Source organism: Akebia trifoliata, chromosome 3 (genome assembly GCF_017979445.1).
Source record: "Akebia trifoliata isolate Shusen 1 chromosome 3, ASM1797944v1, whole genome shotgun sequence".
Taxonomy (NCBI): domain Eukaryota; kingdom Viridiplantae; phylum Streptophyta; class Magnoliopsida; order Ranunculales; family Lardizabalaceae; genus Akebia; species Akebia trifoliata.
In genome coordinates this window covers 29433574-29450240 of record NC_141377.1, presented here as the reverse complement: position 1 = coordinate 29450240, position 16667 = coordinate 29433574, and the positions used below count along the sequence as shown (strand labels likewise).

Sequence of the window (16667 nt, the reverse complement as noted above, 5' to 3'; positions counted from 1 at the left end):
GCCCCCCAGTTGATAGGAAATATAAAGAAAATGCGTTTTTTCAGCTCATGGTTTTTGGGAAAGGGAAGGAGAGGGGCCCATATCCTCAGTTTCGGGGAGAGGATGGGGATCTGTTGAAGAAAAAGATTTGGGGGCTTCTTCAAAAGTTGGCAATACTTTAAGATCAAAGACTTGCATTCTTCGTCCTATGTCGGTCATTGGAGATGGGCCATTGTCTGTGAATTCTAAGTCTCTTGCTCGAACTGGGGGACTAGTGTGGTCTACTGAAGGAAATCTCTGCTAAGGTGTTGAGATGGCCCCTGTTGAAGTGGGGACTGTTGAAATGTATTTTGGCTACCTGAAAATTCTACTTCACCGGCATCGGTGTGTAATTTGAAGGAGTTAGTCTCTAATGGTGTTAGAATTCACAAGAAACCTAGATTCGCTGACGTTAATTGTTTACCGCATAATTGGGTAGAGGTGGTGGCTCTACCATTTCATTTGTGGCCTAACCAGGTTTTTCGAGCTATTGGAGGAATACTTGGGGGGGGGGGACGGTTTTGGAGGTAGAGACAACAATTGTGAAGATAAGAGAACTCGGCGAAGCAAGAATTAAGGTTGATTATGTCCCATGGAGAATACCATGCAGCCTTGCAATTGAGGCAAACGACTTTTTCTTTGTGGTAGGGTTGTAGTTGATAGGAAATTCCTTCAAGTTTGAAGCAAATAGTTTGCGTTACATGGAGGAGGGAGTCTTTGGTACAAGGCTTCATGAGGACTGTAATTCCTTCATGGGAAGTTAGTGGTGAGTCCTGATGTAAGACATCTACAATCCTAGTTAGAGTCTTAATAGTTTCGTGATTCTAGTAGAATTTATATTTCTAGTTTTAGTAGGATTTCTATTTCATAATTATGTTAGGAGTACAATTCCTTGTTAGTTTTTATTTTTGTTTTAAATTCGTTTTTATTATTTAAGCTATAATTAGAAGTGCTTAGAAGTGTCCAATTTGAGTTCTAATATGATTAAAAAGATTAGAAAGTTAGTATTATGTTAGATAGTTAGGAATGTTAATTTTAAGTATTTTAGTAGAATTCTAAGTTGTTATAATGGAGTTATCTATATAAGGAGCTTAATTTTTACAGAAATCTCTATATTGAGAAGTTTTGGGCACGACCGGTGCTTGACAATTTGCAAATTGAGTGTATATCTGAGGTGCAACAAAATTGGCTAAAGAGGCCTTTTGAGGAAGAGGAAGTTTGGTGTGTAGTAAGTGGTATAGCATATGATGAAGCTCTTGGCCCCGATGGTTTATCCATGGCGTTCTTCAAGGTTTGTTGGGAGGTAATTAAGTTTGATCTTTTGGTGGTCTTGGAGGAGTTTTTTCGTGAGGGCTTTTTGGACCATGGTCTGAATTGGATGTTTGTAGCGTTGATCCGGAAGTTGGAAGTAGTTGAGGATATTGTGGATTTGAGGCCAATCAGTCTCATTGGTCGATGTACAAGATCTTATCCAAAATTTTAGCATCAAGGTTGAAGAAGGTGATCTAGTACATCATTAGACCCTCTTAAGGGGCTTTCATTGCCTATCGCCAAATCTTGGATGGGGTTCTCATTGCTAATGAGTGCATTGATTCAAGAAGAAAGCTAAGGGAATCGTCGGGGCTTGTATGCTATATTGATTTGGAAAAAGCTTGTGACTATGTTAGTTGGTCATGCCTTGAATATCTCTTGAAGAGGATGGGGTTTGGTGAGAAATAGGTTTTTTGGGATTATGAAGTGTGTTTCTACTCCTTTGTTCTCAATTTTGGTCAATGGTGCACTTGAAGGCTTTTTCAAAAGCTCAAGGGGTCTGAGGCAAGGAGATCCATATCAACTTATCTATTTTTGGTGGTTATGGAAACCCTGAGTAGGATGTTGTTCAGAGCCGTGGCGAATGGTAACTTGTCGTGTTTTAAGCGGGTGAACAAAATCACCTTATTTATCACCTCCACTTTGCGGATGATACTTTGGTGTTCTTGGACTATTCATTTGAAATTTCTTAGCGGAATCCTTGGATTTTTTTGAGGCGGTCTCCAAGATACCTATCAATTGAGGAAAAGTAAGATCTTTGGGGTTGGCGGTGCGTCTGGAGTAGAAGAGTTGGCTGCTTCGGTTGGTTTCAAAGTGGGAGTTTTGCCTTCTTTGTATCTAGGTCTTCCTATTGGGGCGGATTACAGAAGCAAAGAAATCTAGGATCTGGTTATGGAAAGAATGGGAAAAAGGTTAAGCACTTGGAAGGCTCAACATCTTTCAAAAGGGGGGAAAATCACTTTGATCAATGGTACCTTGGTCAGGATTCTTATTTATTACCTTTCCTTATTTTTGCTACCACGTAGTGTGGAGCAAAAGATGTACAAGATCTATTGAGATTTTGTTTGACATATGATAGGGAAGATAGAAGGAAGTATCACATGGTGAGTTGGAAGAAGATCTGCTTGCCCAAAAGTCAAAGGGAATTGGATTTTAGAAGCTTTACTTCTATGAATTCGATATTGTTGGGGAAGTGGCTTGGGAGATTTGGTGAGGAGGAAGATAGTCTTAGAAGTAAAGTAGTGTATCAAAAGTTTGGCGTGCAAGAATTTGGGTGGGAAAGTGGAGTAGTAAGAGGAGCTCACGGGTGTGAGTGTGGAAGGGTATTCTTAGGAGACTTTATTATTTTGAAAGAAAGGAAGTTTAAGGTGGGGAAAGGAAACAGGTTCGATTCTGAGAGGAAAGATTGTGTGGGGAGGCCTCGCTTATGGTGTTATTCTTCGATTTGTATGTTGTGTCAATCAAGAAGGGGAGATCAATGGACTCCTTTTTGGTGGGCGTGGGACTTTGGCTTTAGGTGAAATTATAACGTTTGGGAGATGATGACTAGTGTGGAAAGGCTTATTGGGACAATTGAGACAACTCCGATTGATACAGAGGTAGAGGATTGTTGGCATTGAGAGGGAGAACAAATGATGGAGTTTTCTCAGTACGTATGGAGCCCATTCTTTCCCGCATCATTCATCATCTTGGGGGCTCTTAAGGTTCATTTCAAGGTATCACTGTGAAAGAGAAGACATTTAGGTCATTTTTCATGAAGTCTGAAAGAGAAGACCAAGGACAAAGAGGTCATCTCAAATTATTCACCAAAACCTGCATCGGTATGTCTCAATTGAAGAACACATCTCAATTTTTTCTTTCTACATACATACATACATACATACATACAGCAGTTAACACACACCATATACAATGAGTTTTCCAAAATTATAATAACTAGTTGAAGGTAGGTATCATTATTAAAAAAAATATCTGGAATTAATATTAATTCATGGATGTATACCGATTTGTTTATAATAAAGTTTGGATGAATATTTAATCTTTGCCGACTTATCAGGAAATATTTTGATATATTCCAGTTCACCATGGCTATTTCAATGAGGACAATCCAGTAGTATGTACTATTTAATCCTTCCCTACCAGTTTTCAGACTGTAACATACCCCTTGATCTTGGTCTTCTCTAAGATATTAATCAAATCAAAATGACCTAAGTATCCTCATCTACAACTTTCTAGCCAAAATTCCTCGTGCCCTTCAGTGATTTTTTTTTTTTTAACCATTGAACCTTGATTTTCTCCTTCAGCCTTCAAACCTTAAGAATAAGATAGAATTTTGATAGAAAAGTGGTGAATTTATGAGTAATAATGTTCAAAAAAAAGAGTGATAAATTTGACAGAGAAACTCATTTTATAACGTAAAACATGTTTGTTTATTTTTACAATATTTATCAATAAATTACTGCTTTCTATGAATATTTCCAAATATTCTAGATTGTTTCATTCTGCTTCGTCAAATATTATAAAAAAAAAAAAAAAAACACGTGCTTTCCATAGATATTTTTCGCTGGGATTCACAAGGGGAAAAGATGTATGATTCTGTGCACATGCACATCAGCGAGTCAATTTCGAGTGGCTCTTTCGAGTCAATTTATTGCGACTTGCTTTTTCTATTGGAACACTTTCCTTACGAACTAAGTAAGGCTAGTCTGACTCTTTTTTATTTTCCTGAAAACGACCCGTAAACAATCATCCGTAACGAACTTATTAGTTTCTTCGTATTCTCATGCCCTCATCAAAACAAAGCCTTGTTCATAAATCATTTCAAATCTTAACTATTATAACGAGAGAAGGCGAACAAGAAGGGATTAACACAAAACATTTAGTTATCATAAATGCTGCCTTTTATATTAAAATAATAAAATTTAATATAATCAAGGTCATTTTAATAAAACACTCAAAAAATTGCAATCCACAGTACTAGAATCATGTTGCTCGAGAGGACAATGAGATTTTAGATTCTAGAAATCAGTTTCTATAGTCTAATTTTGACAATTTATAATCAGAATCAAGAATTAAGATCTATAATCGAATTGAAGATAATAGACTTTTGAGAGAAATCAAATATTTTTAGAAAGAGTTGAAAAAGATGATATTTAAGTCATTTTCTACAAGTTTTCAAATGAATTGTATGTTTAGGTGTACATGTTAAGATTAAGATTACACAAAAAAAAATTATGATGATTTTGTATTTTTATTTTTATTTTTTTAAAAATAATTTTATTATTATCATTATTATTTTAATAACATTTGTTATTATTATTATTATTGCAAGAAGTCTCTCAAGATCGTTAGAAGTGGATGGTCTATGAGAATCAGGAGAAACAACCTGAGAGTTGTTTCTAATTCTCCATGGTTTTGATTCCTAATTATGCAAAAATCAAGTTGATAATCTGAAACCAAAAATTGCCTAAAATTTCAAAATTACAAAATTATCCTTTTATACTATCTAATTAAAAATCTTTCAAACAATATTTTAAATTACAAATAAGCCCTTTTGATACATGTGCTTTTGCATATGCCCCACCTTCTAGTAGAATAACAGGTTCAAGATGACAAACAATGGCATAATTAAGTATTCACTTTAGTTTTGAGTTGATTTGGTTCGAAACTCTGAAGTTCGAATATAAAATACATTCCTAGAAATTAGACTTTGAATCATAATGTAAACATGATTTTCAAACAATGTTTAGGGTTGGCTAAACGATTCTTGTTCCTCCATTTCACTCTATCGGACCCAAGTCTTCTGTTATTTGAAGAGTTCAGACCTTGTACAATAATGATAAAACAGATGACCAGTATGACATTCAACTCACAAAAGCTACACCTTAACAAACAACTAAGCAAGTGAAATGAGCACAATTAGTTGTTCTATTTGGCATTCGAAGAGCTACAACCCCTATTATAGGCACCAACCAAAAAATATTTGGCAAATTGGTTTCGATACTGATGGAGCATAAGAGATAAATGGAGGCCATCAAACAATCAGTAGGATCATCACCCCCGACATCTCAATGATTCGTCTTCTGAACCAGAGTAGAATTAAAGGATAAAACTTCCCAACTTGGTAAGTCTGTGAGTGGCAATAACATATACTCGGTATCAAAGAAAACCTAGCCTTTCGAAAGAAAAAAAGACGACCTCACCAGGAGAGTGAAGCCTTCAGATCCAACAACAAAGAAGATCTTGGAATTCACAGACCCTCCCAAAGGAGCACAAGAAGGCCATTGACCAACGGTGGCTCATACATGCAAACCTCATAGTGGTTCAAATACGGGAGAGTCTATTGAGATGAGTAGGAGGCTACGTGCAGGAGGGAATTGACAACATTGATTATCAGAAACACATTGAAACAGGTCAAAAGATGAAAAAATAAAATAAATTGAGCAGCCAATAGCAAATTAACGATGTTTCAACTTTCAAGAAGAAGTTACCTGAAGTTACAAACAGTGCAAACAAATATACCCTTCATGGACTCAAATGGATACACTAATTAATCCAAATAGTTTTTGGACATTTATGATGTTTTGATGACGATAATCTTTCGTTTGTGCTAAATGCTAAGTAATAATGCCTTATAATCTACATGAAATAGAAAGACAAGTAAGAAAAATGAAGCTATTACCAACAGCAATTAACTTAACACAGTATAGTAACAGATTGTACAAACATTACTCCAATTGACTAGAGCATAATTGATCCAGCTCAACATTGTTTTGAAAGAATAGGAAAAAGAAAAGAACAATTAGCAAAATATGGGATGAAAATAGTTATTTTTTTAAAAACAATAAACTAACCTAGAATATGGTTCTAATTTTTCTTTTCTTAGCAGAAAGCAAGGTGGAGTTGATTACAACAAAGTAACAATAGGCTGCTGGCCTTTTTGGTACTATCCCCAAAACGGTATAACTCTTTAGACATGGAATCCACAGTTGATGTTAAAAAGAGGTAAGAAAATGTTTTTCAAATAATTTGGAACTGAGAATTTAGAATATCAAAGTTCACTCAAATTCAAAATCTGGCCACTAATTCTAAAAATAGCACAATAATATTGTTATTTAAAATTTAAACTGTCATGCTAATGACAACATTGTATAACATCATACTGGATGTTATTCTCCAAAATAAACACTAAAATGGGTTTGTAAAAGTCTGGCACCGTTAAACAAGCAATCTTATCATCCTTCAGCATTAATGCTATAACATCTGTTATGTTAACCCAAAAAAAAAAGAGTTCTTATTTGAACTGTTAGCTCAAATCATGAATTTTTTTTAAAATCTGTGGCTTCTAAAGACACAACGCGGGCTTCCTTCCCGCACATTCTTTTCTCTGCTTCATGTACCTATCTCAAAACACTTGTAACACCCAACAAAACTACCTCAGCCACCAACATGATATCTTTTCACACAAACTTGTCTCGCCACCCTATCCTGATAGTCAACAAAACAAAAACAGAAAACTTTTTTCACCATATAGAAACCATGATATGTCCAACAAAGCAGATGTCATCATAATATGGCTAGGGAAACTGTACAAGTATTCTGGCCCAGATGAAGGTGAAAGCCTTGTAGTGCTCCTCCCAAAAGGTCAGACCTATGTTACCCAATTCATTGCTACTAGTCTGAACCACGAACTGGTATGAAGTGAACCAGTTCATGGTACGGTTTGTATAATCAAGCAAACCACAAACCCACCAAATTTTGGTTGGGTTCGGTGAACCAAAATATTTGGTTAAGCTAACCCAACAATTTGGTTTGGCGAACCAAACCAATTTATTGTATTTTTTCATTGTTAATATTTAAAATTTGGATTATTTTATTACTATTTAACTTAGAATTTTTTAACAATTGGATTATATATATATAGGGTCATGTTCGGCAGTCAACTGTTTGGCCAACATGTTTTTTCTTATATGGGTTAGAAGTTTCGGAATGGCTGATTTTTGGTAAGGTTTATCTCCTCACCAAAAATCATCTCATTTTGAAACTTCTAAGCCATATAGGACAAAACATGTTGGCCAAATGGTTGGTTGCTAAGATCATCCTCACAAAAAATCAACCCATTCTGAAACTTCTAACCCCATCAAAAGTGGTTTACAAAAAAATGGACGGTCCAAGAAACTTCTAACCAATCTAGGAAACCAAAGCGTACCAAAAAACTAATTATCTCTACCTACCCATACAAACCAGGCTCATTCTAGAGTGGCAAACCATCAACCTCGAACCCGAATTCAAACCAAGCGAATCGACGAACTAGGTAACATAGGGTTAGACTGTATAATACCCTTGTGTGTGATTCCAAGGGGATCGGTAAGAAACTTAATCTAGATAAAGTAATAAAAGTGGTCACTGTCTTCACAAGATTATCATTAGCATTTTAGTGTTGGCCAAATAGTTGGTTGCTAAGATCATCCTCACAAAAAATCAGCCCATTCCGAAACTTCTAGACCCATCAAAAGTGGTTTACAAAAAAATAGACGGTCCAAAAAACTTCTAACAGATCTAGGAAACCAAAAAAAAAAACTAATTATCTCTAGAGTTGGGTTCATTCTAGAGTGGCAAACCCTGTACCCGGAACCCAAATTCCAACTGAGTGAATTGATGAGTAAAATAGGGTCAGATTGTATAATACTCTTGTGTGTGATTCCAAGGGGATCGATAAGAAACTTAATCTAGATAAAGTAATAAAAGTGGTCACTCTCTTCACAAGATTATCATTAGCATTTTAGTGTTATTGCTCTTTTGGTCTAAAGCCTGTTAGGAGTTTAAAGGGGCTTTCTTTGAGGATTTTTTGTTTAGATGGGATTCAATATGTATTGGGGCTGGTAGGTCTTGAGTCCCCCCACCCTATTTTATTGCTCCTTTCTTGTATTCCGCAGGTCACTCAACCTGCATCCTTTATTAATATATTTTTGTTGATCTATAAAAAAAGTGGTTTGATGCTGACAAGATTGTGTTTAACAAATTTTTCCTTACCTATCTATGATCACATGGGAGTGAATAATGATCAGTAAGTAGGGAATTTAGGCAGTGCAAAATGACAGTACACATTGTTTAGGCAGTTGGAGGGTTATTTAATATTAATCATGGTCGAATGATAGCTACCAACATATAGTTTTTTACAAATTTCAGGGATTGTTAAAGATAGTTGCATTGTTTATCATTAATCGATCATATAGAAAGGGAAAACAGCTAAAAAGCACGCAAAATTAGGGATACTCCAATGATATAAAGAATGAAAGCTTGCTTCCTTAATACAAGGAAAACTCAATTGAGAACATCAGCATAATAATTGAATGCTCATAAACTTTAAAAAATAAAACAAAATAAACACAAAAACCCGATCAATTAGTCAACCAGTTTGACTTCGAAGAAAATTGAGGCCCTCATCAAATAAGAGGTAAGTCTTGGACTTTAAACCTTGTAACCAAATTAAAGTTCTAATAATACAGTAGGAGATTTATGATTTAAACAATGACTTTATCAATTACTAGACCAAGTTTTAATGCAGATTGTCGTCAAGTCTAAGTATTTAAATCTTAGGAATACACGACAAAGGTGGAGTATTTATGGATCCGTCATGTCTTATAGGCCCAAGTCGGATGGATATTTGTAATTCTTCGGTTTTAGAGAGTCTGAATGATGACTGAATCTCAATTTCAAACAATTTTCAGAAATTCTAAAAGCATATCGACCTCAGAAACAATGAAGAAGCACAATTTATCCAAACTGCAAAACTAAGCAAATAGTACAATAATGAGAAAAATCCATGGAATCTCAAACCCTAACAATCACTGAACAGATCAAATTTCTCACCGTGCAAGCTTAACGAACTCAATTGATCTTTGGATCTGGCATCGGGAATAGTCCAGCATTCGCAGCTCCTCTCGGAGGCGAAAACCCTAGAAATTTCTGCAAATTTGTACGGATACTGATGGAACACAAGAAGTACAAGAACGCCATTGAACAATCGGTTGGATCGTCTCCTTGTAAACCTCGATGACTCATCTTCTGAACAAGAGCAGCAGGTGAGAAAGGCAATTTAGCGACGGGTTTGCCTTCGAAGAGAGAGTTGAGGAGTCCGAAGACGACGAAAAGAACAAGAGCAACAACGGCTCCAGATTTGAATTTGGAGAGGGAGAGATCGCGAGTGGATTCTTTGAGACTAGTTTCAAATCGATCGATCTTCTTGGTTTTGGATTTCTTGGTGGATGAAGATGATTTGGTTTCGATGGTTTTCATGGTTTCGAGTTTCTTGGAGGCTTTATCGATGGAGGATCGAAGGGATTTGTAGGAAGAAGTTCGGTAGATGAGAAGCCATGAAATGGATTCGCAAAGAAAAGCTGTGCAGATTGAGATTCCAACAACAGAGAGACTGTCTGAGTATTTGAAGGAAGATAGGACGGACGCCATTGAAGATTTGAAGAAGGAGAAGCTCTGTTTCTCCGTTTCTCTATTTCTCTGTTTTTTTCCGGGCTTTTTATTAGTGAACAGAAGTTTGATTGGGAGACTTTTTTATCGAGTCGTGCTGCACAGCTACACTGCTATTCGCGAGTCGCGCCCACCATGTTTGCTCTCCGCGCTCACTTAAGTTAAAAAATAAAAAATTAGAAAATTATATTTTTACCCTTCTTCGTACACCCACCATCTTCTCTCTATATCGCTCGCAAAAAAATCCAAATCATCTTCTCTATTCATTATTTCCATTTTCTTCACCATCTACCTCTCTATCTCTCTCTTGGAGATTAGGTTTTATGATTTTTTTTCTTTAAAAAATCAATTTTTTAAATATATATATATATATATATATATATATATATATATATATATATATATATATATATATATATATATATATATTTGAATTTAATCATTAAAGAAGATGGAAAAATCACCTTTAAATCTTCAAAAACGATTATTTCGAATTCAGGAACTTAGACTTTTTTTACAATTTTATTCAATAGGTTCATATCAAACTAGTTCTAGCAAATTTCATAGGTACCTACCGAAACGGTTTTGTAATGATTGATAGGAAGTTATGTTTGATAGGTACCTACTGAAATTGCTAAAACAAGTTGGTCTAAATCTACTAAAGAGAATAGTAAAAAAACTTCGAATTCTTTTATAGATATTCCATTTTGCCTTGACTGAGCCCGAGAGCACAAAAAACCCTTTGAGAAGGAATTTGACAAGTCAATTTTTAAGTGGTCGCAAATATCCCACGTTAAACCAACAAATAAAATGCATTTTTTATTTTTAGCATGATATGAAAGTAACCAATGACCAAGCTTAATTTTTAGCCTGACCAAAGGTTACCAATGGCCAGATAAGAAAAATGCATGGTATGAAGGTAACTAATGGTCAGACTTAATTTTTAGCCTGGCCATAGGTTACTAATGACTAGAATAATAAGTTACTTGGTATGGAGGTGACCAACGGCCAGAAGAAAAATTTGCATTGGCTATTAGTCACCTAAGGCCAATTTTACTAAGTAGTTTTTAAACCACATGTGCATTCAAATTTGTTAAGGTTAATTACCTTAAACATATCCCTTAATCTTATTTTCTCTCAAGAAAATCATGTTATTTTACCTTTTTTACATTTGTTTTATTTTTCTAAATAAAATTTTCATCATTTTTTTTAGTAATTCACCAAATCCCCTAACTAGGGCTCTAGTCTTGATTGTCCCCATTTAAGGCCAATTATTTTATTAACCTTGGTTTGTTGAGACATATTAGAGACAAATACCCCTTCTACATTATTTATCATTTAAAGAGCTCCCATGACATTCAAGGTAAAATGACAAAATTTCAAAGCTATTGATCACTTTATCTTCCTTAGAGAATATTTTAGAACTTATGCTTAATGACCAACTTATCCTTAATTTGTTAGAGATCCTCTTAAGAGAAATGATCAAAGAAACCAAAAACCTATCACCTAACTACATGTCATTTTGGTTGTTTCATTCACAATTGACTCAAGGTCTTAAGACCATTTTAACTTTCATCAAGAATTCTCTAGACCTTTTAGATATTTATCATCATACTCACTGATGATCAAGATTGGTAAGATCCAACTGGAAGATAAAGACCATCAAAGTCAAGGTTAGAAGGTGAAAATGACACTTTGCATAGAGGTTTTGTTGAAAATATTGAGAACTCCATGATTTGGGACAAGTTTATCCCCAAGGATTTCCTAAACTCTTATAAATAGGATCCCCCATCCAAGGCAAAAAGGGGAAACATAAATAAGTTAAAATTTTATCCAAATCTATCCTCAAAGCTTTTTAGCCTATCAAAATTCTTTAAAAATCCATTCCCAAACCTTCAAGAAGCTCTAACCAAGAAGGAGAAGAAGAAGAAAATCAATGTGAGGTTGAACTCTCCATTCTCCCTTTTTAAACCTCCATTTTCTACCTATCCTCTTTTTTTTTCATTTAAGCAAATTTATATTTATGTTTTCTTTACTTACAATAATGTAAATCTTAGACTTGTTCTTGTGAGACTTGGAGGTGGAGAGTAAGACCTCCTACAGGCAATCTCCTCCTATAAGCCTTCAATAAACTCTCAAAAACATTATTATAGATAATTATTTTGTTTACATTCTAGCAAATTTAAAATTTTAGATAAGTTATTCTTATTTTCCATTGCAAGTTAAATTCTTAAAATAAAACTTTGTTTCATTTTCTTTTCTAATAGCTTAAGAGTTAGAAAATAATCTCTCTTTAGAGGTAATCTTCTCTTTCTAAGTCCATTACATGCATACACAACATGCACACACATCACTTTGTCTTTTTTTAAAATAGCTAAGGATCAAAGGTGTGGATCTACCTAGATCTACACCTAATTCTCTAACCTAATAAAAATAATCTCTAAGAGGACACATTGCATGCATAAGGTCTCTAATATTTCCATGGTGGTGTTCAACTCATGGACATCTTCTAAAAGTTAAACCAACAAAAAGAAATTTCCAAGCAAGCACATAACCTTTCAAAAAAGTTTTAGATCAAAGAAGGTGAAATCCACATGGATTTTCACCAAAATCCTAGGCTCATAAAAAAGTTTAGCAAGTAACATTTCTGTTTTAGCTTGTTCATTGTTTCATTTTGTTCATTTTCTAAAGTTAGATTATAGTTATTTGATTTCTTATTTTTCTTCATAATTTCTTTTACTTGTTTTTTTTTTTCTTTCAAAATCAAGTTAATCTTTCAAAATCACAGTTATAGTCATATATTGGTAATCATCTTATGATGGGTGGGACAAGGTGCCTAACACCTTCTTTATCTCTCAAATGAATCTTTACAAAATCTAGATAGATCATTTTCCCTTATTTTTTGGATATGTGAGTCATTATGAGCCAAAAATAAAATTTCATAAAAACATGTTTTATAGTGTCCATTCATACTTTAATTGAATGGTTGTAACTCTTAAACCCATGTAGATGAGCTTAAAACCTCTCCAAAGATTTCGAAGTCTGCGTATCTACATCTTCGATTTGAAATCTTTGCTTCTAGAGATTTCAATGGTGGGCACATAGAGCAAACAAGGTGGCACAACTCTTTTTTATCTTATTTATTTAGAAACTAAATTGACTCATCAGAGTTATCTAATTTTATCATTAGTCTAATTTAAATGATTTTTATAAGGGGCTCATTATTTGCACCTACTTTTCTTACATGTCTCACCCACTTAAACTCTTTTAAATAATAAATAGTGAAATTACTCACCAAATGGACTTTTAAAAAAAAGATTAACTTTTTATTCGATAAGATGATACCAAAAATTTGCATTGATTCTAACATCTTATTGAATCTACTGAAAGGATTCAATACACTATTGGAACATACTGAGTCTTTTTAAGTAAATTAAATAAAATCCTATCGAATCTATCTTGGACATTTCATTACTAATCTACTAAATGAAGTTTCATTTAATTTTTTTTTTCCCTATCGAGATATTCTAACAATTCCTAGATTAGGAGTTGAGGTTTCCACAATCATTAATGCCTATTTTTCAAACTCTAAAGATATTGCTTCTTGTGCCACGAAATCGCTGTTGAAACCTTAGTTGAAACTTACTTAAATGCAAAGAAAACAATGTGAAAGATGTTAACCATAATTTAATATGCATATAAACATAACTTTGATCATTTATAATCAAACATATATCTCAAGATCTATCTAAGATGCTCATAATTTAAATTGAATTCAGGAGTGTACCTTGTCCATTGTAACGAATAAAACCATGCCACAAGAACTTGTATAAATTAATATATATGATCTCTTTGTTGCTAATCAATCAATCCACTCCTTTGATTTCTAGACTCACCTTCTTCTCTCTCTAATTTTTGGATCAGCCTGGTCTACATTTCTTGATGGATTTAATGATAAAAAATGTTGGAGAGTGCTTCTAACATTTTACCTTTCTTGTTCTTGATTTCTTATTTTTCCTAATATGGGTGTTAATCCATACTTATATAGAGGAGAGTAGTGGGCCCAAAGTTCCTCTTTTAGAAGGATTCTTTACCATTAAGGTTTTCCACTAAAACTCAATGAGGAATACACTAAATCCAACGACTTGGGGTATTTCAATAACTATAGACAATTGAAATTAGAATCCAATTAAAATTGGAAAGTCTAAAATGTGAAGGCTGCATGGGACATTATTTAATATGGTCTAAACAATATTTACACGTGTACACAAATTTTCAAAATGTCAATAACCCCAATTAGGTGGATATTATAATGTTGTATTTAGTTAGATTATTAATGTGAGTCACGACGGTCATATATCATCAATGTCATACTCCCTTTCATATACTACATCATCAACAACCTTTTTTAGTATAGTCTAAATTGCCCTTTTAATTTTTCTTATCAAGATATTTCATGTTATCATAAATTCAAATACCATAATATATATGTGGGGAGCATTCAAGGACATAAATAAAAACAATCATTTGTCAAAATATGGGTTGGAAGATTTGGATTGAACTGATTTTTTGTGAGGATGATTTATATGATGAGAGCATCATCTTGACAAAATTCAGCCCAATTTGAACCTTCTAATCCCATCAAAAGTGATTAGAATGTAGACCATCAATTTTTTACCACAATCTGTAAACCACTTGTAATGGATTTAGAAGTTTTAGATTGGGTTGATTTTTTGTGAGAATGATCTTCTCACAAAAGATCAGCTCAATCCAAAACTTCTTACCCCCGATAGTAGATAGATAGATAGATATAGTAATGTCAATTACAAACGACCACAAAATTTTATACACATCAGAGTTTCCACAAAAGTCTCATCTTAATAACATTTTCTTTGTAATTTTTTAGTGACAACCCTTTTGTTAATGGATTAGCGATCATAAACCTGATACTAATATTTTTAATTGACACTAAAGGTATGTTTGGATGCAATAATTGGGGAGAGTTGGAGTTGAAATTCCACACTTTTAATTCCTTTCCGTGCATTTAGCTGAACAATTCCTCGTAGTTACAATTCCGAGACCCCTTCCAATTACCATTTTTAACGGAGTCGAGACTTCCACCTAAGTAGGTCGTAATCTCAACTCCACCTAAAGCTAAGGAAACAAAAATCCTCCCAAATCCAACTAGAGAGTACTTAAATTCCTCAACTACATCTCTTGTTTTCATCATCTCTACTCAAAAAGCAAAGAACAAGGAAGATAATTTTTTTTTCACAGGATCCATCGTCCTCTCCTTTTCCAAGGTACTTTCTCTCTCTTTTTCTATCCCTGGGCATGCTACAGTCACCAAGGATGTCCAAAGAGAGGGTTGAATATGTTGGCCATACTGGCATCACTGTTGTTGTGGGTGACGAGGATTTCACACGGTTGTTGAAATTGTTGCTGCTCTTGGTGCTTGTGGAGGGAAATTCTCGGATGTATAAACACGTAGCTCGAACGATACTCGAAAGCATAGACTTGAAGCTCGGATATAAGGCTTGATAGGTACCGTAGTTGGAAATTCTCGGACACACGGATACTCAGCTCGAACACGCCATTATCACCTATCAAGTAGTTCAGATGAGGTGCTCCGTAGATATCAAGTGATAGTGTAGATCGGTAAGACGGATCTGACAGATGTGCCATTGATTGATAGCCAGGACAACCCATACCATGTCAAATAAGTTCTAATTGCCCCAAGATTGTCAGGGCAGTTGCAATTACCCCTGCAACTGACACATCAGAGAGTAAGTAAACTACTCTGAATCACCTCAGGGGATGGGACAGAAAACTATCATTGAAATCCCTATAAAGGGAAGTCTTTATGGATGAAGAAGAAGGTTGGTTCTTTCTTCCTTTCTCTGAAAAGATAGATTAAGACATACAAAAGAAATTATTACAGACTCTAACTTGATCGTCGGAGTGGGCTTATTTGCAGGTCCAGTCGAGCTTTGAAAGGAAGGAAGAGTATCTTGAGGTAGAGCGAAAATCAACATCTACAATTTGGCACCGTTTATGGGAAACTTACAAGGAGAAAATGATCAAGATGGGAAGAGCCAGGGGCCAAACATGCGGAGAACCATCAAACCCCTTACCAGCAGACTCACCTCCGAATGTGCAAGATCATATGCTTGTAATGTACAACTTGCTCACGGAGATGAGAGAGGAAATGCGTAGAGGGTTAGAGAAACAGAATGACGAAATAACGAATATTAGAAGGGAAAATAAGGAACTCCGACAAAAACTGGGTGATGGAGTAGGGACTGAGGAAGATTCGGACGGAGAGCAAAGCCGGGGTCATACTGTCCAAACTTCAAGGACGGAGGCAGATTGGACCGAGGATTCAACGGCAATAAAGACGCAGCAGGGAAGCTCAGAAGTTAAAAACTTAATGACGAGGAAAGAAGTGGAGGAAATGTTAAGAAGGAGGGATGAGGAACTCGTACGTGGAAATGACCCTGGGCAAAAGGTACGTAATGCAATCCGGGAACTTAAGGGAACGTTGTTCTCACCGAGATAATGAGTTTGAAACCTCCAAAAGTGTTTCATGCATCGAAATTCGAAACCTACGACGGAACAAGGGATCCTATGGACCACATCCTTTATTACCAGAGCCAGATGGTGCTGTACCAAAATGATGACTCCTTACTCTGCAAACTATTTTTGTCAACCCTGAGGCACGGAGCTATGTTATGGTTTTAGGCGTTACCAGCTGGATCAATCACGAACTTTTCTGAGCTAGAGGAAACGTTCGTCATCCAGTTCGTGCACCTGCGAAAGAAAAGGGTCGGAGTTAACACCTTGTTCAACCT

The 16667-nt window shown here is 35.0% G+C and overlaps 1 protein-coding gene across 2 annotated transcripts; it reads right to left on the bottom strand.

Moving 5' to 3' along the window:
* Positions 1-6414: 6414 nt before the first annotated feature.
* LOC147406302 (uncharacterized) lies at positions 6415-9920 on the bottom strand. Of its 2 annotated transcripts, none has more exons than XM_086434257.1 (2): positions 9202-9917; positions 6415-6816 (listed from the first exon to the last, which is right to left on the bottom strand). In XM_086434257.1, exon 1 carries the CDS (start codon positions 9796-9798, stop codon positions 9220-9222), a length of 579 nt encoding a protein of 192 aa, XP_086290383.1. In that variant the 5' UTR covers positions 9799-9917; the 3' UTR covers positions 6415-6816; positions 9202-9219. The 2 variants fall into 2 exon arrangements, with proteins under 2 accessions (XP_086290383.1, XP_086290385.1); XM_086434259.1 differs by lacking the exon at positions 6415-6816 and adding an exon at positions 6843-9114 and having other exon boundaries at positions 9202-9920.
* Between the last annotated feature and the right edge of the window lie 6747 nt (positions 9921-16667).